Source organism: Palaemon carinicauda, chromosome 9 (assembly GCF_036898095.1).
Source record: "Palaemon carinicauda isolate YSFRI2023 chromosome 9, ASM3689809v2, whole genome shotgun sequence".
Taxonomy (NCBI): domain Eukaryota; kingdom Metazoa; phylum Arthropoda; class Malacostraca; order Decapoda; family Palaemonidae; genus Palaemon; species Palaemon carinicauda.
In genome coordinates, this window is record NC_090733.1 from 120,501,802 (window position 1) to 120,526,820 (window position 25,019).

At 46.3% G+C, this 25,019-nt stretch overlaps 1 protein-coding gene across 3 annotated transcripts in view; it reads right to left on the bottom strand.

Moving 5' to 3' along the window:
* Positions 1–15,360: 15,360 nt before the first annotated feature.
* The window catches only part of Top2 (topoisomerase 2), an 88,377-nt gene continuing 78,718 nt past the window's right edge, over positions 15,361–25,019 (bottom strand). For 2 of the 3 annotated variants that reach the window (XM_068380353.1, XM_068380352.1), the window contains exons 25-27: positions 18,236–18,298; positions 17,122–17,444; positions 15,361–16,169 (exon numbers count right to left, since the gene is read on the bottom strand). In XM_068380353.1, coding sequence (XP_068236454.1) covers positions 16,062–16,169; positions 17,122–17,444; positions 18,236–18,298 — 494 coding nt within the window. In that variant the 3' untranslated portion in view covers positions 15,361–16,061. The remainder of the gene's footprint in view (positions 16,170–17,121; positions 17,445–18,235; positions 18,299–25,019) is intronic. The other variant, XM_068380354.1, reaches the window with a different exon arrangement.

Sequence of the window (25,019 nt, forward strand, 5' to 3'; positions counted from 1 at the left end):
GCCCTGGTCCGCCGGAAGAAGGGATAAATCCAGGACGGAGGCCTCCGTTCCTGCGGCGATGACCGTCCTACTTCCTGAAGCGAGGAGACTGGACCACCCAGGAAGATGCCTCCTCCACGTATGACTCCCCCCGTCGGAGGTCCTCCGTCACGAGAACTGGTGCGCCCAACGGAGAATGTAGAGGACGGGGCAGAAGGTTCGCCAGCGGAAGTTTCAGCATACAGGAGGGTGATAGGCCTCATTAGGCATCACCATAGGTTGGACGAACCTGAGCCCTCTACGGACGAAGTCTGGCTCTCGAGCCTCAGCAGGCTGGTGGATGCGCCTGTACAACAGAGGCCCTTGCTAGACCTCCCTTTGGCTAAGGATGTGAAGCTGGGTTTGGCGCACGTTGACAAGATCGTGGCCAACCATGCGTAAGTTCCCAAGAGCCAGAGCGCCTCTAGACTTCTCCAGAGCCTGAAGACACAAAGCCGGTTCTACCTCTCAGAAGGATACCCCGCGGTGGAACCAGCAGTTGTCATCTTGGGACAAGGAGCAGCAGAGGAGAGGGCCACCACTGCCCCGATTTGTTTCTCGCCTGCGAAGACTTCCAAGATAGAGGAGCTGGCCAAGAACTTGGTTCACGTGACATCGTGGCTGGATTGGTGGGCCTCCACGCTGGTAGGGTTCCAGTCCTTGCACGACCTCACAATCCCGGAGAATCAGGCCTTGCTGAAGGAGCTGATTAGCTTGGGAGGTAAGGCCCTAAAGTTCCTATCCTATCAATCCATAGCACAGGCCGCCAACTGGATACTGAGGAAAAGGGACACTGTGCTCAGCAAACTAGTAAGGAGGCTCCCTGACAGAGAAGCTAGGTCCCTGAGGAGCCTTCCACTGTGGGACGACTCAGTGTTCCCCCTCAAGGAGGTGGAAGAGATTGTGGAGGGTTAGGAAGCTAAAGGATGCGGGAGAACCCAGACCCCCTCCAGCGAAAAGACCCGCCCATAGAAGGTCACCCTCCGATGTCCCTCTCCCCCCTCGCGCCTCACCTAACCAGCCCAGGAGAGACACCCCTACCACATCCTGGCAGCAACCTTCGCAGCCCTCCCGTAGAGGAACGTCAGCTGCGCAGACAGCCTTGAAGCCCTCCTATTCGGCCGCTAGATGAGGTCGGTCGGGCCGCGCCTCTCGAAGGAGATAGGGAGAGAGGCCCCCTTACTCCTGCCGAAGCCTCAGGTGGGGGAATGCCTCAAACATTATTGGCAAGCATGGCGAGACCACAGATCGGACCCGTGGACTGTGACAGTCCTGAAAGAAAGGTACAGGTTGCCCTTCCTGGTGGACCCCCCACCTCTGATACCAGATCTGCAGGCGGAATGGTTGGCACCGAAAGACCCCTTGAGAAGGACGGCCCTACAAGAAGAGGTCTCTGCAATGCTGGCGAAAGGGGTAATGGAACCAGTCAAGAACCCAGGTCCAGGGTTCTACAGCAGACTCTTCCTGGTGGAGAAAGCGACAGGGGGCAGGAGACCAGTCATAGACCTCTCAGCCCTCAATAGGTTCGTGTGCAAGACCGACTTTAAAATGGACACTCCGAAGTCGGTCCTAGCGGCCTTGAGGGAAGGAGACTTCATGATGTCCATAGACCTCAAGGACGCATACTTCCAGATCCCTGTCCACCACTCCAGCAGGAAGTACCTAAGGGTAAAATGGGGTACACAAACATTGCAGTTCAAGACCCTCTGCTTCAGTCTGTCCACAGCCCCTCAGGTCTTCACGAGGGTCTCCGCAACAGTCTCAGCCTGGGCACACGAACAGGGTATCCGCCTGATTCGGTACCTGGACGACTGGTTGTTGCTTTCAGCCTCAGGGGAAGTACTGAGGGAGCAAGGCGCGAAGCTCCTGCAGTTCTGCAGCGTCCTGGGTATCACCATCAACCTGGAGAAAGTCCCAACTGATACCCTCCACCAGGATGACCTACCTCGGGATGGTCCTGGACTCCCAGTTGGCGAGAGCCTTCCCTTCCGCGGAGAGACTGGACAACTTGGACCAGATCCTACGGCCCTTCCTGTCGGATCAGCCGAGGAGAGCCAGAGACTGGCAGAGGCTGATAGGCCATCTCGTGTCATTAGAGAAGCTAGTCCCACAGGGGAGACTCAAACTCAGGGGAGTACAATGGAACCTGAAGGAGGCCTGGAACAAGGTGGTTCCGATGTCCCCGGAGACGAAGGAAGTCCTCGAGTGGTGGCACGACAGATCAAACACCCTCAAGGGGATGCCCTTCGCAGCCGACCCTCCTGAGATGCTCCTGTTCACAGACGCATCCAAGGAGGGTTGGGGTGCTCATCTCCTCGACAGCACAGCGAGAGGAAGGTGGGTGGCCGAAGAGAAGAACCTGCACATCAACGTACTGGAAATGATGGCAGTGCAAAGAGCGTGCCTAGAATTTGTTCAGAGGCTCCGGGGAAACACCATGGCACTGATGTGCGACAACGCCACGGTGGTGGCCTACATAAAGAAGCAAGGAGGGCTAAAATCGAAGTTGTGCGACCTCACGGAGTTCCTGGAATGGGCCGAAATGGAGCAGATCAAAATCTCGGCCAGATTCATTCCAGGGAAGAGAAACGTCCTGGCCAACGACCTCAGCAGAATGGGTCAAGTGGTAGGGTCCTAGTGGTCCTTGCACCCAGAGGTAGCCAAGACTGATTCAGAAGTGGGGCTTGCCAGTGATAGACCTCTTCGCCACGAGACTGAACGCACAGCTCCCCGTGTTTTGTTCTCCTGAGCCAGATCGGGGGGCGGCGTTCGAGGACGCCTTCCAACACCCTTGGGATAACCTCGACGTTTACGCCTTCCCTCCCTTCGGAATGCTCAGGCAAGTCCTCAACAGGGTGAGGCGAGCGGACAACCTGTGGATGACTTTGGTAGCGCCCTGGTGGTCGGAGAGAGAGTGGTTCGCGGATCTAAAGGAACTGGCCCGCCTTCCACCTTGGCCCCTTCCGGACAGACCAGACCTTCTCCGGCAACCACACTTTCAAAGGTTCCACGAAAACCCTCGGTCCCTATGCCTTAACGCGTGGAGGTTATCGAGCGTCTCCTGAGGAAGGAAAGGTATTCGGCGAAGACGGCAACAAGGATGTCAGGGTACCTGAGATGGTCGTCAGCCGCTGTGTACCAGGCAAAATGGGCTACCTTCACGAAGTGGTGCGTCGCGAAGAACATCAAGCCGTTGAAAGCCTCTATCCCGGAGATAGCTGACTTCCTAGTCTACCCAGGGACGAGGTAAATATGTCCATCCCAGCCATTAAAGGAGTCCGAGCCGCCCTAGGAAAAGTCTTCCTCCTGAAGGGGATCGACCTGGGTTACTCCAGACACATCTCAATGCTCATCAAGAGCTTCGAGCAATCGTGCCCCCTCAGGCAGTTAGGGTACCCCAGTGGGACGTGGCTAGAGTCCTGAAGATGCTGTCAGAACCTCCCTTCGAACCCCTAAAGGACATCTTGGACAAAGAGCTCACCATCAAGACAGTTTTTCTGTTAGTGTTGGCATCAGCAAAACGGGTAGGAGAGCTTCATGGACTTAAATACGAGGTGTCACACTCGAAGGGCTGGCGTGAAGCTACCTTCAGGTTTGTACCATCCTTCGTGGCCAAGACCTAGAACCCAGCAGTCTGGGACCCCAAGTTTGAAGGATTCTCGGTGTCGGCAATCCCCCGTTCGGACAACCCCTGGGACTTGCGGCTGTGCCCTGTCAGAGCAGTACTGAAGTACTTAAGAGAGGACAGCCAGACTTCAACCTGAAATCAAGTGTCTGTTCGTCTCTTCAGGATTAGTAAAGAAACTAATCTCCAAAAATACGATCTTCTGGCTACAGCAGGTGATTATGAGAGCCTACAGTAGTGTAGGGGTTTCTCTTCCGGGTAAGCCTAGACCCCACGACATCAGAGGGCTTAGTACTTCGTTGGCATTTGAGAACATGGCAGTCGGCCAAATCTTGAGGGCAGGTACTTTGGATAGTCAGTCAACCTTCACACCTAATTACTTAAAGGAGTGTTCGAGGAGGTCCCTGGACGGATTCTCTCTCGGTTCCGTCATTTCAGCGCTTCAAAAGATTTAAAGGTGTAGCCCTAGGGAAACCACAGGGAGTAAGTCCAAGAGACACAGGTTCCTTCCTTACCCCCCTCTGTTCCCTTATTACCTTCCCTGAAATCCTTTAACTTCCATGGATGAATTGAGTCCAGATAGAATTTCCTCCATTGAAAAAAAATATTAGGTTTTGCCACAGAGGTCTGTGAATTGCCACTTCTCAGCATCAAGTTCAAGGCCAAGTATTGCCCGCTACTGGACCAGTGTGTTGAGTGGCTAATTTATTGGCTGAAGACAGGGTAGGGTAAAAACTGCTGGGTCCAGGGGCCGAAGAGAGGGATGAGAAACCTGTGTAGCATAATAGCACCTGATTTGGAAAAGATGGTGATAGGATTGTAGGTGATCAGCCTGCTTTCAGGGAATCTTCCAAGCCGATACCTACATAATGACCTTGTCGAATGGTTCCCTTGTTAGCTCCGACAGGGCTCGAACCCTGAGGAGTCAGCCTCGACCAGCCTGTAACACCCTCACCTCAGGGAGCAGCGAATTCTTTTATGTTCCAACTTTCTGTTTGAGGATTAAAACTTATCTCAAATCTCCCTGGTTGAGAACTATGGATTGTCAGGATCTCTCCTATGAAAATACCTAGGAAAGTCAGCCAATGTCAACTTACTTTATGAAGAATTTACTCTACCTTCTTTTGGATTCCTTCAAAAAGGGTGAACAAGGATCCTATGTCACTTCTGAGTGGGTCCTTTAGGAGACTGGATATGAGGAAAAATGATCCAATGGTGGTTCAATGCTGAGAAATGGCCAACCATAGACAACCTTGATTGGAGACAATATGTAATTTTCAACACGAGATGCATCTTGATCTCGATCACCTGCGGAAAAGGATCTAACGGCAAAACCCAGTCAATTTCACCGGAGTACTTACCCAGCATTCAGCAAGTTATTGGACTGTGCAGAATTGGTGCACTTGCACAAATCTTTTATCATCTGTCCCATTTATTTCCAGTAGTATAGGGGAGAATGCAACAATAGGTGAAAATTCGTAAGTAGCAATGCCCTATTTATTTTATTATTTACGCATGTTTTAACATTGATAAACGTTCCCTTACTAATATCAAACCACTCTTATATACTATTATACAGTACAGTGAACTCTTGTATTAATGAAAATCTTGTGTACAGAAAATTACAGTTGAAAGTGTATAAGGTTACCATGAACATTATTATAAAGTTATTTAATCATAAGTGATGAAACGAGAAGTATTGATTTAAACACTCAAGATAGACACACCTGGGGAATTTTAACTGAGGCCCCTTCTGTCAATAAGTCTAGATGAAAAGATTTGCAATTTAACATTCTGTTTCATAGTATGAGATTCTACTCACTGTTGAAGATATTGTAAGATTCTGCTGTGTGGCACTGTGCTCTATGGCCAATCCGCTCTCAGGATACAAATCTCTATGCCATCTTTCATCGACTTCCATCTGTCAGCCAATAACATGCAATGTAGGATCCTAAGCGAGTACAGACAAGGTGGTAAGTCAAGACTTGCTGTTTCTATTGCCATTTACACTTTCGTATATCACAGGTTTGCGTGATTTATCATGAAATAAGATTAAATATTTTTATATATTTAAAAACCTACAATGCACTAATGCTGCTAAATGTGATCTGTAATATGACAATGAAATATGACAAATTCGTATATAATTTGTATTTTTCCTAAATATACAAAGCTTAGCTATTTACTAGGGGTTATACTTTTGGTGGAGCTAAAATGACGAGCGATTAAAATTTAGCGAGGGTTAACTACCCACACTGCTAGTTAGCGGGGGTAGAGGGGGTAGCTTGCTACCACTCCTGTTCACACACCTGTGATTTAGTCACTTTGCTTGGAGGTAGGACTTCAAGGGGGATAGGGATGGCGGGAAAGTTTGTATAGTTAGGAAAAATACAAATTATCTACGAATTTGTCATTTGTTCCGTAACTGGAATACAAACCTCGCTATTTATTAGGGGTGACTCACCCATTAGGAAGGGTGGACGTCCCTGCCAATCTGGCTTTTGGTTTTGCCAGGGGGCTCCTTATCTGAGTATGTTAGTACTCAAAAATATGGCGTCCCTGCTCTCGCTAAATCCTTGCTACGCAAAGTCCGCAGCCTACGCAAGCTGTGTCTTGAGACGTGCATAAGTGTGACTGTCTAGGTAAAGTTATTCTGAGTCTATGTAGGAAAAACCTGATGTAACCAAGACTTTCCCAATACCACCTCGCCAGGGTATGGCGACGCAACAGTATTAGCTTAATAATAGGTACACAAGGGAGCATGGTTTACCTGCAGTGGTTTGAGGTCAGCTTATGCAGAGAACCCAGGATGCTGCTTTCCCCACGAGAGGGTAGGATGAATAAAAGAATAAGAGCCAGTCAAATCTTTTCATTCACGCAGACTAAAACCGGGAAACAGTGCCCTCAACCTTCTGCTACTTGTCCAACAAGGAGGTGTTGTGCAGCCACCACCGGACCGATAGAGATTGTATCGAGTTCCTGTGGGTCACGTCTTGCAGGAGAAAGGTTGTGAAAGTCACCTAGAGCATTCACATCCTTTCTTGTAAAACCTGCATCACAGAGTACAGTAATCTGCTAAGAAGGACCAGGGGCATAGTTATGCCTATGACACTGTGAGTCGTCATGTCGAGATGATGTTTTGGTGATCCTCCTCTAGTCTCTCCCAGTGCTGATGACAAGAGAAGGGACCCAGGTGGGCTGTTGCAGTTTTCTTTAGGCAAAGTCTCATACCTTACCCTGGGTACAGTAACGGATGATCTGATTATAAGTCAACTTGTACCCACCACAATTATGGAACCATTTGGAATAAAAGGCAAAAGAAGAAGAAAGTCCCAGGCCGGTTTTTAAAGTCATCGAACAATTAGGTTGCCGCTAGAACGTTTGATATGATAAAGTGCGAGATTGGAGAAGTAAGGAAAATTGAATCATGCTTGATTTTTAATAAAACTGAACTTTGTGAAACAACAAAGATTTCATTTGAGAGAGAGAGAGAGAGAGAGAGAGAGAGAGAGAGAGAGAGAGAGAGAGAGAGAATGGTGGTTTTAAATGTAATAAACAATAAATATGATAGGTTATAAGACATTGGTGCTTATGTAATATTAACTGTATGGATGGTTTGAATAAGTTAAGAAATGGTATAAACAATGCTTTATTATTGTATTCGTACGCTCATATTCTTGAGAGCGAGAGCTAGACATCAACTGATCTGATCACAGCTAAAAGTTAAACAAAAATAAGTCGGCAATACTCGATTTATAAATCATTTCCGAAATTTAAAACAAAAGTACCGGGTTTTCTTAAAGCACAATCAACTATTTAAATAGTAGCAATTTTCTAGAATAAAGTGAAGTTTCCTAAAAATAGTGGTTTGCTGACGAAATCGGATGTCATATTTTTAGCTACGATTGAAATGGATTTATACTCGGTATTTTTTTTCTTTTATGTTTAATTGACGCTTTTTAATAAAACCTATTTTGGGTTCTTCATCCACAGTATATGCAAGTATTGTATAACACCGGAGAGAGAGAGAGAGAGAGAGTCAGCTGTTGTAATCGAATGCCATGTTTTTGTTTCTTGTACCACTTGAAGCGAGGAAATGATCACCACAACTAATAATAGTCATGTTAATTTCATTCTTAAACTCAAGTTGTAATATGTGAACTAAGATTTTATTTCTTACACACATACAGAGAGAGAGAGACTCAAATCTCTCCCTCTCTCTCTTTTGGAGAGGATTTTATAATTACACCTTGTACTATACAAAACAAATCATTGTAAAGCAAATCTATACTATTTAGAAGATGACAAAATATTGCCGACTTGTTACCGAAATTTACGCTATTCACTGCCGATAAACGAACCCAGCCTACGTATGAAAACCTTGAATACCCACAGGGAAAACTAAAGCTTTTATATATTCTATACTAAATAAAAATAATGCTTGAATATACCTTCATTAACAATACCATTAAAATTATCGAAAGGTTAGAGAAAGATAAAGATTGCCGAGAATGTAACCACAATTCTGTTTACATTTTGTCAGCTGGATTCGCATAGTTAAAAGTTGATTTCATTGTTGATATGGAATTTTATCCTTTAAGAGGCTATTTATTATGTTAATAAAATGTACGATAAATATCGTTTGGTAACATTTATTATCAAGCACTGCATTTAGGGCTATCAATATACCTAAAAAGACAATAGATTTGATATATTTTGTAGTGCTTGACTTGCAGACTTTGAACAGCTTTGCAGACACAATTTTTTTTTTTAACTACCGACCGTATAAATGGGGAATCGCATAATTCGGGACCCTACTGTATATACATGTATAAGAAAAAGTAAGTTAAAAGACAAAAATTAATGGCAGTCCAGAATAGGCGAGGAGGGAGGGAAGAAACAACCGCTCTCGATCCACGCCAAAAGTAAAGTGACTAAATCACAGGTGTGTGAACAGGAGTGGTAGAAAACTAACCCCCTACTCATGCTAACTAGCGGTGTGCGTAGTTAAACCTCGCTAAATTTTGATGGCTCGTCATTTCATCTCCGCCAAAAGTATAACCCCTAATAAATAGCGTGGTTTGTATTAGTTACGTAACAAACTGTATTTCCCTTTGGAGAAAGAGCATGCACGAATACATGGAATCTTGTGAAGCTCTGTCCCTTGTAAAACGAGCTAGAGGTGGAGCCCGCTGGTGTTGGTTACAGGCACGGTACTCCCGAGAAAATTAGTGTGAGAAAACTATTGTGTGTGCTAAGCACAAACAAGGTATGGCCAGCAGGATTTCAAGCCTAGTTGGAAAAGGTTGTGGCTGCAGCAGCACATTCATTGGTAAACGATGATTCAGAGTACAAATCCCCTGCTTGCATGTGCACATTAAACTAGATAGTCTCCCTTGTGGGGAGGAGAGCTTGTTCCTCCTAATTCAGTCTTCTTCTCAAGTCATAAGGGTTGGACAATCAGAGAAGTCTGACCAAAGTTCAGACCCATGGAAAATGTCATAAGATGCTGAAGTTTATTCCCCTTTTCAAACGAACATAAAATGCTGAAGTTTATTCCCCTTTTCAAACGAACATAAAATGCTGAAGTTTATTCCCCTTTTCAAAGGAACAGAAAATGCTGAAGTTGACTGATTCCTGCACCAGCATTCTAGGCTACGTCCAGTTAGAGGTGAAGTGTCCTTCTGTGTGGAGGCTACCGCTGTTCAACTATGCGGTGGTAGCTGCCAAAGACAAAAACTTTTGTTTTGTTCTTGGTAGGAATATACTGGACGCAGCCTACCTGTCATTCAATCTGTCATTAGGATGATCTACTCTGGGGTTCCTGCATCTCGAGTTCCACGCTCCTGTCTACCCTATAGGAGATGTTGGTCGAACCTGGAAGTTCACCAGGGTTTGCTAGTGAAGCGGAACCCAGACGGCTCAGTAGTCCCAGTAGTCACCTTCAATATCCTGATTGACCTAGTTGCCGAGACACACCTCCAGAATGCTCACTGGGGGATCGGAAAGATGATTGCAATGCTCCGTCGACTCGTCTGGCACAGATCTTTGATTAACGTAATCAGAGATATGTGCCAGACGTGTTGGGAATGTCAGACTTGTAAGGTCTCAAGGGAGGTGGTTGCCCCGCCGACCTTAAAAATAGTGACCTCTTCTCCCTTTGAATTGGTTGCTATGGATCTTGTGAGTCTCCCAACAACCAGTACTGGTTTTATTGGGTGTCTGATGGTAGTCGACCATTATTCCAAGTGGGTGACGGCAGTACCCATAAGGAATAAGAGCAGTACGATATGCCAGACGCTTGAAGACCGAGTTTTTCCTGTTATTCCTCGTGTTCCAGTCCGGATATTGACTGATAACGACCCTGAGTTTATTTCCCAGGAATTTATGAGTAGTTGGAGCGGTATAATGTTGTACATGTGAAAACAACTCCGTATAAACCCTCTAGTAATGGTGCAGTGGAGTGAGTGAATCGTACCATTGGTGAGTTACTGAGGGTGATTTCTGGGGAATCTCGGAAATGGGACCAGTTCTCAGCTACAACCATTCCCACCACACTGAGATTGGCTGTACTACAGCTGAGAACATACTGAAGGGTGCTCACGATGTTGATAGTATCCCGTTGCTATCAGCAGAAACGAGAGACCCATGGGCTGAAGGACATCCTCGGTACAAACCGTTTAAAGAGGGATCTCTGGTGCTTAAGAAGGTGCACCTGTTGGGACACATTCTGATGAACAAGCTCATCCCTAGGTTTGAGGGGGTATTCCGTGTTACTAAGGTACACGAGAATAAGGTCACCTATGAGCTGCAGAGACTGCCTGATGGTGAACTGGTAAGAGCTCACCATATCCAGTTAAAGGCCTGGTTTGAGCCCCCAGTTAATCTTAGGAGGCATTTTCTCTGGTATCCGAAGGGTCCTGATCCTGTTACAGAGACTCTGAATAGTCCAGAACTCATGGATGACAGTCCTGTTTCTTCTGAAGTCTCTGAGAGTTCTAGTTCTAGTAGTGATGGCGACTCCTATGGGGTGTCTGCTGTAGTGGCGTCCTACCTTGTCTCAAGATTGTAACAAGTCCCGACGACAGGAAAAGTCACCATCCTACTAGAGCTACTAATAAGCCAGCTAGGACTTACGAGAGAAAGAAAGCACTGGATGCTTGGTTATATCCTCCGGAAAATTGTGATGAGACTCCTGTGTTAAAGCCTGAATCGTTTCGAGATCATTTGGTCCTCCAACTGTGGGAGAACAGCCCCACTGAAATGTGTAAAACTCCTATTTTGTCTCCAGAGTCAGTGGTTCACTGTCCTGTTCCTGAATTTCCAACGCCCCAGTTCTTAGCTGCTTCTTTCCGAGAGGAAGGTATCGTTCATCCTCCGGGGAGTTGGGAATTCTGGCAAGTTTCCAGTATTCCATTATTGGAACTACCTTCAGTTGGTTCCAAGAGTTCCAGTCCAGATTGGTCAAGACCTGCTACTTTAGAAAGCCCTGTTTCTGAATCGGCAGTGTCTGTTTATCCTGATAATGACTTTCTCGGCTTTTTGCCACCCGATTTGTGACGACCGACTGTCGCCTGAAGATCCCACCTTTAGTGGATTTAGTCCCCCATGGACTAGGTCAAAAGGTCCTGTTCTTGACCTACCTCTAGTTCAGTCTCGAGTCCTGGAGTGGAGACCTCGTCTCACTGACCAGACGAATATTATAGAGAGGGAACCATCCTCCATTCCTGAATCACCTCAGAATTCAAACCCTTTCCTACATTCTGATGGTAGATTAAAACACCGGTCAGAGCTCGAGGCTGAAGTGGCAGTCAGGAATATCTAACCTGAACGCTACAACACTGTTTGGGTCGCCCGATACACAACGTTGCCCCGAGTCATCACCTGATTTTTCGGGATTTTTATTGTCCTCTTCTGAGTCTACGGATTCTGTCTCTGGTTTACCTCAAAGAATGTCGATCACCCGCAGATACCAACTCTTATGCGAGGTTATCGATCGATTAAAGACACCCAGCCTGTATCTGGAGAGTCGCCGGTTTAGCCTGTCTCCTGTGCTGCGAGAAATTAATATGGCTCGCTAGCAGATTGCTGAATCCCGGCGCATGTCCCGAGACAGAATTTTGAGACTCAGAAAAAAAACTATAAATCTCCCACTGAATTAATCTTTGTACAGTTATTAATGAAAATTTTGATAATAATTATCCTTTTTGTTCTTATTAGTCATATTGTAATTCCCACATTGGGTATTTGAAAGGCTGAGAAAGGGACACGTGATGTGAGGAAATCTTCATTTAGTCATGGTTTCTGTAATTGTTGCACTGAAAATTGACCTTGGCCGTGACAGTTATAATGGATTCAATAAATTTTTATTATCATGTAATACCTGCAGTCCAAAATCAATGAGTTTTGTATGCTTTTAAATTGATTTTGGACTGCAATGAATGTAATTCTTGTTCTTGATAGATCCTGAATGTATTCCTGTAATACTTTAATTTTGTAAATAATGAAATTTATTATGTTGTAGGTTATTGGAGTATTGTTGGGAGGAATAGACGATAATCTAAATTTTGTGTTTCTAAGTACTGTGTTTCCATATTGTCTGATAGTTTATTGTCTATTCCTATTGCTTTTTGTTAAGTCATGAGTCTGAAAAAAAAAATGTTTTGTACCTAATGTAAATTTATGTAATTTGATATGTAACTGAAGGAAGGGATGATGAATTAAATCCTTAGTTGATCATCCTACCTTTTTTTTACTAAGCTTCATTTTTTTGCAAGGTAAATTTTTTTTTTTCCACGTGAATGTACAGTTTGTGTGGGGGGGTTGCTGTCAGTTACGAGGCATTTTTTGGATGGGCTTGAGGGCTAATGGGGGGGAATGCAATATATAAGGGTTTGTTTCAAAGAAAACTTTAGTGGTTTGTGTATATGAAACATATTTGATTTTAATTTTCTTTTTTATCCCTCAAGCCCCTCTTTCCAAAAATGTCTTAATCTGTTATTATTCCTTTCCAGGTATTGACAACAGCCCCTACACTCAGTAGGAGTGTAAGGGAGAGAAAATATAGAATATTTCCTGTTACCAGTCTGTACTAGTCTGTGATGCTGCTCTGTATTCATATAACCTGCCTTGTAACTAGAAGTAAGCTACTGTGTTGTTATTTGAGAGTGTGCCATAAACATTAATAGTTAACAGGAGCTATTGAAATGGCATATCTGGTCAGAGGCCCGAGAAGTGAATTCAGATGTTAGGAGGAGTGACTTTTGAGTTTAGTATGAATTCACTTATTCAAAACCCCTTCCATGATTTAGAGATTTCAAATCTACTGTTGACAAACTTTTAGAGACATTGTAATGGTGGGCCCGTAGAGACCTGCACGGCAGCGTATGCGGCTGTACTGTTCAGAATGTGATAAATTGTAAGTAACTTTGCAGCTTAGTGAACTGGATATTGAAGGGACAGTATTGATTCAGGGGAAGTATGGTAGCACAGTATTTTCACAGATTTATATTTTCTTGTTTGTTTGTAATTGTGAAGCTGGAGTGTAAAGGGCTGATAATTTTGCCCTAAATCTGGTTATTGGAATTGACAGATAAATATTTACAAATAAATATTTTTTTTTTCCTTGTGTTTTTATGAATACAGCATTTCATTCTAGTTGCTTACACCATGGTGTCTTTTCCCCAGCCACTGTTTTTAAGCTATCATAAGTACAGTAATTTATCATAATTCTTTCCTCCCACACTGTGTTCCGTTATTAATTATAATATTCCCTTTCACCTAATGTTCTTATACCTTTATTTATAATCCAGCTAACCCAATGAAAGGTATGATAAAAAGCAAGATTATAGCTTGGTCCCCTTGCCCAGTATAACTCAAGGGGTGGTGCCCAGAGCTCCGTTCTCTTGACCTGTTACTTAGGTTTTTTGGGTATTCCACTGTTGTATATTTGTTGTGTAGTGAACGTTGGGTTGTGGTCGGCATTCGGACACTAGGCAGTTTGGGTGCTACCTTTGGCCACAGTCCGCAAACTACTACACCGGAATGGAGCCGGTGAAACTTTGGGCATGGGAACAATGCTGCTGGGCTGAGCCAGCGGCTGCCTCCGCTGAACGGATGGAGCCGGTGACTTGCCGGGCAAGGCAAGGATAAGTTAAGTGTATGCCAACGGATGCATCCGAAGCGTGGGCGGAACCGAAGAGACACTAGGCGAAGGCACGGTACGGGCTCCAGCAGCCGCCGAGGCAGGCACTGGAGCGGCTAAAGCCCTGTTCGACCTGCAAGGGGGAAAAACTACTTTACCTAATTTTGCCCTCTTCTTTTTGGAACTCTTCTTCTTCTTGCTCTTTTTCTTAGCAACTTTGGCCTTCTTCCTAGACGGGCCTGAGTTTGAGCTCGACTTCTTTTTCTTGTTCTTCATCTCCCGGCCGCTGGAGTCTTCCGACGATGAAGAGCTGGAGGAAGAGGTATCGCCCGAGGAAGACGAAGAGGAGGAGCTATCCGAGGCCCCTGAATCCTCTCCCACCAACATGGGGGCTTGCAATTGTGCTACCGGGGTGACGGGTTGCATAAAATCAGGAGGTAGAGTAACAGAAGGCGCCAGAGGCATGAGCAGTGACCCACATGAGGCAAGCCAGCCAGAAAACTCTTCGCATTGCTGCATGGGTGACCTGAAGGGCGTCCTTGGCGCCGTCCACACAATGGAATCGGGGTCAGAAGAGCACGTGGCTCGTCTTTTCCTGTCTTGGTCGCCCCTGAAGTCGCTGTACCTGAAAAACACTGCCACGGTGGTGGGGAAGGAGCTGGTGTTCCTGATCTCCCCCACATCGGATCCTCACTCGAGACGGGTCTTGCGGGCACCAGAACCTCGTCTGCAGAAAGCACTCCCGTAACAACAGCAGACTCCTCACTCGTCTACGTAGGCACAATGCAATTTGATTTATTAAAATCAGACTCATGGGGAACAGCAACGGACTTACCTCGTCCCCTACTTTGGGTAGGGGAAGAACCGCTCTACGAAGGAGCTGAAGGAGACGTTAACGGAGAACTGAGACCAGGTTTCCTCGGTGACCGTTTCGATGCCTTCTTTTTCTTGATGCCGTGCAATGTCCACTGCAGTTCCAGCCAGGACTCACACTCCGGACACATGGAAGCAGGCGAGCACACTTTGCCTCGACACGTGGTGGACAACGTGTGCGGATCAATGTTCACCTTAGAGAGCCATGCCCCGCATGACTTACTGGCCTTGGCACCGGGAAAACAGCGTTGGGATTCCATAAGGGTAACCACAAGTAACACAAGGAAGGGATAGGAAAGGGAAAACACAAGGGGAACACAATGGTGGGTCGGACGGGATGTGAGAGAGCGACGAGATGTTATCTACGCCGCGACCAGATGCTTACTGACAGCAAAGACCCAGTAGCGCACCTACGCGCTGACCCCGGGTCGCCTCATGGCACGTATCCATCAGCCACAGAGGGACCCGACAAGGGAAAACGGAGAAAGGGGGGCGCAAAATTCTTGGTTGGATAGGGAGGAGATCCCAGATACTCCTAAGAAAGTAGTTCGAAAGTAAGTACTCCGTCTTGAAACAAATAAGTAAGCCATTAATTAACCATGTACATGTATTACATGAGTTTGCCCAATTTTACGACTAACATTTTTTTTTTTTTATGGAAATAAAAACGAGACTGAAATACAAGGAAGTCATACAATCATTCTATCTACTTTTATTTCAAAATGGACTGTAAACAACAGTTTAAACAGCTGACTTACAGAGTAGAAATAAATAGCCTTAAAAAGATATACAAAATAATTCCTTAAAAAATTAAAATACACTAAAGCAATGGTGAAATCAAGTAAAAATGACAGTAACTGAAGATCAAATAACTTTGTGCTAGGTCTAATCTAAAGAACCAGTACTATACTCCAACTGTATTCTACAATAATATATATACTTAATTTATAGCAAGTTCTTGAAAATCACACCCTCAATAATGTAATATCATTTACACCATATAATATATCTATGTATAAAAAAATCCTTCAAACTTTGAAACCATTATTAAAAATTCTGTATAAAGGGTTGCACAGCAAGCTTAGTGTATACATGAGGTGTATACAAAAATAAAAAAAATTCTCTTATTTATTACAATTTGTAATTTTGTCATCAACAAATAAACTACTATACTACAACTACACTTTTGTACTCACAGAAATGTTGTGAATCCAAGCAGAAGGATGATACGTTGATGATTTGCAAAATAAAGTTATAATAGTCCTAAGAACTTACGCTGTTACTCTGAAATATTACGGCTAGAAAGATTGAAGAAAAACATCAAAAAAGTAAAAAATATGTTTATCTTAAAAGAAAATAGACCATAGTTCAATCATTTTTCTTCTTTAGCACTTTTACGGTCTAAAAATCTGAGTCAGACTCATCATCACTCAGTGCATATTTCACAGTTTTCTTTTGACGCCCAGATTTTATTCGTGGAGCAAAATCAACAGACATCGAATCATCGTCCTGAAAACAAAAAAATAGGGAAAGGTTGATTTATCAATTACATATTATCATAAGAGAAGTTGAAGTAATAAAATTATTGGAATTAGCAGCATGGTAAATCTAAAAACTATATAATTTGGTTCACCGAGCTGCCCTAGTCTTCATGCACTTTTCCCTCATTAGGATAAGCTAAAATAGGTAAAATCATTTTCCCATCTTGAAATGCTTAAAATATACTCTATAGCGATTCCTAGGCTTCCATCCTCAAGAATTGAGAATGAACCAGGAATAGTTGCATAATTAAGATGTAGCCTTGACATATTCGGAAAGGATCATCTCATCTAGGTGTTAAGTCTTGTTACACTCAATTGTTTGAAATTATAATTATTGTACTTGGATATGCGAGAAGTCAGATTAATCAAAATTGCATAGATGAGGTACAGGTTCACAATCACTAATCCAGCAATCTATAATCCAGAAACATCAGTTAACCAGCATTATTTTTGCTAATGGCCGCTTGGTTAGCGGTACTGTTTCTCAATTATTTTCGCTACCGGCCGGTTGGCAGCCATGTTTCCAACATAAACAAATATAAGACACACCCTCATTTCAGCAAGAAAATTTTTTAGTGTAGTGTTGAAAACAGTCTAGCTGTACATTACACAAGCAAACACATACCGTACAATTCCGCGCATATAAGACGGGGTCGAAAATTAAGTCAAATTTGAATGAATTACAAAACCATCAGTGCATAGGCTAGCTTTTGTTGGATACTTGAAAATCCAAAATAGATTAATTGAAGATAATTTTATATCATGCTTCTGCTAAATGAATCTTATTATGTGAATATAAAGTAATCCTGTAAAATTTCTATTAGTTTCCAGATTAGAAATCCTGCTTTTGTGTATTCCTGTAATTTAGGGATATCACTATAAAAAAACACAACTACTATAACGATTACTACAGTACTTACTTGTTTCGCACGTGTATCAAACATATCATCAGAGTCAGAATCCATTTTCTTTTTTGCAGCAGCAGTTTTCTTTGGACCTGGTTTCTTCTTGGGTTTTGGTGATTCGTCATCTGATAAATCTACAACTACCTTCTTCTTTGGGCCAGGCTTCTTCTTAGGCTTTGGTTGATCATCGTCAAATTCGTCACCCTTTTTTGGTCGTCCTCTTTTCTTTGGCTTATCATCATTTGAAGATTTTGCTGAACTGGTCATTTTAGGTCTGGGATCTCCATAATCACTGCTATCTCCGTCACTCATTGGTTTATCAAACGAATTGCCTTTAGCTGAGAAAAAAAAATCTTTACTTGTACAAATATAAAATGAAAAGGAAATAAGATTCAACATCATACTAGAAAAAGAAAAACTATGGTAATATTAAACCATAATTCATGTAACTAAATCATTATGAAGTTATATAATCAGGGTAATGATTCAAATAACTGTACTCTGAAAAATTAATTTTCAAAGGAGTTTGATAATGCCATGTAGAAAGTCAGAAAAGAACATATGAATAACTAAAGAAAGATAAAGCTGCCCTTGGGTCATAATTACAATACCATTTCCTTGTAGAAGGTAAAAAAAAAAGAACATAAGAAATTAAAGGAAGTTAAAGAATCCCCTGGATCATAATTACAAGAAGCATTTTCTTACATTTTTATGTCAAACCTTGGACCCTGGTTTGAACTTGAATCTCACTGTACGAGGGTGATAGTGTATTATTTAGCTGCTGTTCATATTGTGGATCTACTAGACTAATGTTTTTATCCTGGAACTAGTGATCATAGTATAAAACATTTGGATGTACACATGAAACTTTTGTGAAAATTTTTCTATTACTGCCCCCACTAATATTATATAACACTCTTTAATGGACCAACGCTTGTTTCACTATTTCTTACTGAAATTTTATTGGGAGGGGATGTTACCCCCTTTAAGGGAGTCCCTTTACCAAAAGATACTAAATACCCAGTTTGGTTGAAATAAAAACAACATCCAATCTGTATGTCTGATACGGGCTAACAAAAGTGGATTCCATAAATGAAAATATCTCGATACAGAAATACTAAAACCTCACCTTTTGGAGGACTTGGGGAACCAGACAACATGGAATCAAAGAGGTCTGATGCAGTTGGTTTCTCTGTAAGATGAAAAATATGATACAAACTATTCTTCTTTGAAAGCTGGTCACTATATTCCATCGAAAAAAGTTCATAATTTTATTCTAAAACAAAATAGCATAACTGTGAAGCCCACCTACAGTTCACATCCTACTCCTATAAGCTTGTTTGTATCTGCATTTATCATTAAAAATGAGTTTCCATTCACCCTCACATGGGTATGCTTTTAGTATACTCATTGCTTGAGTACTGTCAACAGTTTTCCAGATTGATTACCTTATCCAAGTATTTTATCAGTATTAATCATATTCCACGATAGCTTCTAGTAGTTTTAAAATCTGGTTGTGTTAAATGTTCAGATAGGTTGTTGTTAAAGAAAAATCAGTCTCATTTCATTATGTTGCATGACAAGGAGAGCATTGCGACTTAAAATATCACAAATTTTAAGTAATTTGTGTTTTTCCTAACAGTACTTACCTCAAACTACTTTCTTAGAGTATCTGGGGTCTCCTCCCAACCGACCAGAGTTTTGTGTAGTTTACCCTATTCCCGTTTTCTATGAGGGGTAACCCTGAGGCGACCCAGGGTCAGAGAGCATGCTTGCTCAGGTCTCGATCTCCAGTAAGTTCTTGATAGCTTAGGTTTCTATGAGGTCCAGCAAGGCACTCGTGGAAGGATGGGTGGGCCATTACCCGAAAGTAGTTCGAGGTAAGTACTGTTAGGAAAAATACAAATTATTTAAAATTTGTGATTTGTTCCAACACTGAGTACTTACCTCAAACTACTTTCTTAGGAGACTTATACCTTAGGAGGTGGGAGTGTCCTTCAGGACCTTGAAACTGTGAGAAGTATTTAAGAGGAACCTAGATAGGAGACTAGGTTCTGCTGACCCAAAAGGGAAACACGAGAGAATAGGGAAAACTATGCAAAAACCCATCTTAGTGTCTAAGTAACTCACCTCTGCAAGAAAACCTAGGAGACATGTCCTTCCAACGATAGTGTATCCCATGGCAGTTTCAGGTGACTACTGGAGTCATTTCGGTAAGGTAGCAGGGGAAGGAAGAACAAGGGGGTTAAGGAAGGAACCTGTGTCTCTTGGACTTACTACCCGCGGTTAAACACTGGAGCTACACCTTTAAACCGTTTGGAGCGCGGAAATGACCGGACCTATCGAGAACCCGCCCAGGGACTTCCTCGAGTAGTCCTTCAAGTAGTGAGCTGTGAAGGTCGACTGGTTAGACCAAGTACCTGCCCTCAGGATCTGGCCCACTGCCATATTCTTCTCAAATGCCAATGAAGTACTTAGACCCCTAATGTTGTAGGATCTGGGCTTTCCTGGAAGGGGGACCCCTGCACTACTGTAGGCCCTGACGATCACCTGCCGTAGCCAGAAGGAGATAGTATTCTTGGAGACTGGCTTCTTCACTAGTCCCAAGGAGACGAACTGACTCTTGATCTCGGGTCGAAGTCTGGCTGTCCTCTGTAAGTATTTTCGTACTGCCCTGACAGGGCACAGCAGCAAGTCCCTAGAGTTGTCCGATCGAGGGATTGCCGGCACTGAGAACCCTTCAAACTTGGGATCCCAAACGGCTGGATTCTGAGTCTTTGCCACGAAGGATGGGACGAACCTGAAGGTAGCCTCACGCCAACCCTTCGAGTGTGACACCTCGTACGACAGTCCGTGCAACTCCCCTACCCATTTTGCTGATTCCAGAGCTAACAGAAAAACTGTCTTGAGGGTGAGTTCCTTGTCCAAGATGTCCTTCAGGGGTTCGAAGGGAGGTTCTGACAGCATCTTCAGGACTCTGGCCACGTCCCACTGGGGCACCCTACTGGCTTGAGGGGGGCACGATTGTTCGAAGCTCCTGATGAGCATCGAGATATGTCTGGAGGCACCCACGTCGATGCCCTTCAGGAGGAAGACTTGACCCAGAGCAGCCCGGACTCCTTTGATGGCTGGGATGGACATGTTTACCTCGTCCCTGAGATAGACTAGGAAGTCCGCTATCTCTGCAATGGAGGCCCTCAATGGTTTGATGTTCCTCGAGACGCACCACGTAGTGAATGTGGCCCACTTTGCCTGGTATACTGCCGCTGATGAACGCCTCAGATACCCTGACATCCTTGCAGCCGTTCTCGAAGCATATCCTTCCTTCCTCAGGAGACGTTCGATAACCCCCACGCGTGAAGGCGGAGGGACCGTGGGTTCTCGGGGAATCTTTGAAATTGGGGCTGCCGGAGAAGGTCTGGCCTGTCCGGAAGGGGCGGAGGTGGAAGGCGCGCCAGTTTTTTTTAGATCCGTGAACCACTCTCTCTCCGGCCACCAGGGCGCTACCAAAGTCATCCACAGGTTGTCCGCTCGCCTCACCCTGTTTAGGACCTGTCTGAGCATCCCGAAGGGAGGGAAGGCGTAAACGTCGAGGTTGTCCCAAGGGTGGTGGTAGGCGTCCTCGAACGCCGCTTCTGGATCTGGCACAGGAGAACAAAACACGGGAAGCTGTGCCTTCAGTCTCGTTGTGAAGAGGTCCAACAGTGGCGATCCCCATTTCTGAATGAGGGTCTTGGCCACTTCCGGGTGCAAGGACCACTCGGATCCTACCACTTGACCCATTCTGCTGAGGCCGTCGGCCAGGACGTTTCTCTTCCCTGGAATGAACCTTGCTGAGATCTTGGATCTGTTCCCCTTCGGCCCATTCCAGCAGTCCCATCGTGAGGACGCACAACTCCTTCGATTTTAGTCCTCCTTGTTTCTTTATGTAGGCCACCACCGTGGTGTTGTCGCACATCAGTGCCACGGTGTTTCCCCGGAGCTGATGGACGAACTCTAGGCATGCTCTTCGCACTGCCATCATCTCTAGTACGTTTATGTGCTGGTCTCTTCGTCCGTCCAATTTCCTCTTGCTGTCCTGCCGAGGAGATGGGCACCCCACCCCTCCTTGGATGCGTCCGTGAACAGAAGCATCTCCGGAGGGTCGGCTGCGAAGGGCATCCCCTTGAGGGTGTTCGATCTGGCAATCCACCACTCTAGGACTTCCTTTGTCACCGGGACCACCTTGTGGGGGGAGTCTCTCTGGTTCCAGGTCTCCTTCAGGTTCCATTGAACTCCCCTGGAGAACTAACTTCTGCAACACGAGGTGGCCTATCAGTCTCTGCCAGTCCTTGGCTCTCCTGGGCTGGTCCAACAGGAAGGGCCGGAGGATCTGGTCCAAGTTGTCTAGACTCTCCGCAGAAGGGAAAGCTCTCGCGAACCGGGAGTCCAGGACCATTCCGAGGTAGGTCATCCTGGTGGAGGGTATCAGTTGGGACTTCTCTAGGTTGATGATGATACCCAGGACGTTGCAGAACTGCAGGAGCTTCGCGCCTTGCTCCCTCAGTACTTCCCCTGAGGCTGAAAGCAACCAGTCGTCCAGGTACCGAATCAGGCGGATGCCCTGTTCGTGTGCCCAGGCTGAGACTGTTGTGAAGACCTGAGGGGCTGTGGACAAACTGAAGCAGAGGGTCTTGAACTGCAACGCTTGGGTACCGCATTTCACTCTTAGGTACTTCCTGCTGGAGGGGTGAACAGGGATTTGGAAGTATGCATCCTTGAGGTCTATGGACATCATGAAGTCCCTCTCCCTCAAGGCCGCTAGGACCAACTTCGGGGTGTCCATCTTGAAGTCGGTCTTGCACACAAACCTATTGAGGGCTGAGAGGTCTATGACTGGTCTCCAGCTCCTTGTCGCTTTCTCCACCAGGAAGAGTCTGCTGTAGAACCCCGGGCCCGGGTTCTTGACTGGTTCTATCGCCCCTTTTGCCAGCATCGCAGAGACCTCCTCTTGTAGGGCCGTCCTTCTCAAGGGGTCCTCGGGTGCCAACCACTCTGCCTGTTGATCTGGCATTAGAGTTGGGGGGTCTGCCAGGAAGAGCAACCTGTACCCTTCTTTCAGGACTGCTACGGTCCACGGATCTGCTCCGTGGTCTCTCCATGCTTGCCAAGAATGTTTGAGGCATTCCCCCACCTGAGGCTTCAGCAGGAGTAGGGAGCCTCTCTCCCTATCTCCTTCCAGCGGCGCGGATTGAACGACCTCTTCTGGCTGCCGCATAGGAAGGCCTGAAGGATGACTGTGTTGAAGACGTTCCTCTACGGAAGGGCTGCGAAGACCGAGACCAGGCCATAGTAGGGGCGTCTCTCCTGGGTTAACTAGGTTAGGCACGAGGAGGAAGTGAGGCGTCGTAGGGTGCCCTTCTATGGGTAGGTCTTCTCGCTGAAGGGGGTCTGGAGTCTTCCGTATCCTTCAGCTTCCTGACCCTCTCTAAAGTCTCTTCCACTGCCTTCAGGGGGAAAACCGAGTCATCACACAGGGGTAGGCTCCTCAGGGACCTCGCTTCTCTGTCGGGGAGCCTCCTTACGAGCTTGTTGAGCACCGTGTCCCTTTTCCGCAGAACCCAATTGGCAGCCTGCTCGATAGATTGGTACGAGAAAAACTTAAGGGCTTTACCTCCGGAGCTAATCAGCTCCTTCAGTAAGGCCTGGTTCTCTGGGATAGTGAGGTCGTAGGAGAACTGGAAGCCTACCAGCGTGTTGGCCCACCAATCCAGCCACGAGGAAACGTTCACCAGGTTCTTGGCTATCTCCTCCATCATGTTAGCTTCTGAAGGGGAGAAACAGATCGGGGTGGTAGTAGCCCTCTCTTCAGCTGCTCCTTGTCCAAGGATGGCGATTGCAGGCTCCACAGTACAGGGACCTGCGCTATGCCCTTCAGGAAGGTAAAACCGCCTCTGGGATTTTAGGCCTTGAAGAAGCTTGGAGGAGCTCTAGGTCTTGGGGGCTTCTGCATGGTTGGCCACGATCTTGTCCGCGTGAGCCCTACCCAGCCTAACATCCCTAGCTAAAGGCAGGGCTAGCGAGGGTCTCTGCTGCACCAGGGCAGGGGGGGGGAGGAGGAGGAGGAGGAGGAGGAGGAGGAGGAGGAGGAGGAGGAGGAGGAGGAGGAGGAGGAGGAGGAGGAGGAGGAAACATCTTGGAATGGACCAACTTCGGCGGCTCAGGGCGTAGCACGGGCATCTCCGTCGGGACGGAGGCCTCTGTCTTGGACTTATCCCTGCTTACGGAGGTCCAGGTAGATGCGGGCTTGCTCATTGAAGGGAGTTGCTTGTCTCGATCCTGCCGAATCGACGTTGACTTGGAGGTCAGGACGCGGCTGCCAGACCGAAGGGGCGATTCTCTCCGCTGGGCGGATGGAGTCGGAACCTTCGCGGACTTATGCCTGTCCGCTGGGACCTGAAGAGAAGACTCCCTTCGTCGATCGTATCTGCCACTGGATACGTACCTCACTGGTGAGCGAGCCCTTGGGACCCAGTTCGAGGGGCCCGGAACTGCTGACATCTCGAAAAGTTTGCTACGAGGGAACACGACCCATTCTTCCCCCGGGGAGTCACTTCTAAACTTCCTCCTGGGGGATCTACAGCGCCTACCCCCGTGGCAGGATCTGGAGCGGGGGCAAGAACGTGAACGTCTCCTGCGGGACCTCTCACGACGTCTCCTATGGTCCCTCGGGGCTCCGTCTTCCGAGGAGCAAGAGTAGGCTTCGACCGAGGAGCCCGACGACTTGCATGTTCTCACCGGCGGGCCCGACTCGTGCCGCATTGTTAATGGGTCCACGCGTCGCTCAATGGAAGAAGAGGGCTGTAGGAAGACGGACGGAAACGTAGCTGAAGGCGCTGGAGGGGAGCGTGGGAGTTCCTCGATGGGGGACCAGGTTTCAAAACCTTCCTCCATTCTCAACGAAGACCTGAAGGGCGTCTTCGGCGGCAACCAAGCGAGGGAGTCCGACGGCGGCGAGTCTTCCTTCTTGGCGGAACCCTCGGCTGCGGAAGCACCTGAAAAACACGCCCACAAGGCGGGAGAAGAGGTAGGCACAGTTTTTCCCCACATAGGATCATCTGAGACGAGCCCTGCTTGCACCAGGGTTCCATCCCCCGAACACACTCCCGTCCCTCCCTCAGGCCCCTCACTTGACTGGAATGACGCCACAACACCACTATCCCGTAAATCAGACTCCTGGGGAAGGGCCACAGGCCTCTTCCCCGTAACCGACTTACCTCGTCCCCTACTCTGGGTAGGGGAAGGCGGCAGCGAGGCTCTGTCTGACGATACGCCTGGCGAAGCAAGAGGAGAAGAGACGGTCGGCTTCTTAGGCAATCTCTTGGACGCCGCCTTCTTTTTGGTGCCCTAACGCACCCACTGCACCTCGTTCCAGGACTCGTACTCCAGACACGTGGCTGTAGGGGAACACACACTGCCCCTACACGAAGAACACAAGGAGTGCGGGTCAACTTCAGGTTTCGACAGAAAAGCACCACACGATTTACCGGCCATAGGCCCAGGACAACGCACTAGAAGGCACCGCGAGACACAGGAACACAAAGGGGAAAGGATAAGGGGGAGCACAAAGGTACCACATGGGAACCGCATGAGACACAAAGGGTTGCACTGGCTAAGGAGTGTCGTGATGTTATTGCAACGCGACCGGGCCTGAGCAAGCATGCTCTCTGACCCAGGGTCGCCTCAGGGCGAATATCACACCACCTGAGGTTACCCCTCATAGAAAACGGGAGTAAGGTAAACTACACAAAACTCTGGTCGGTTGGGAAGAGATCCCAGATACTCCTAAGAAAGTAGTTCGAGGTAAGTACTCAGTGTTGGAACAACTATAGATTCAGTGTGCTAAATTAGCACACAATCTTATGGAAAAATAC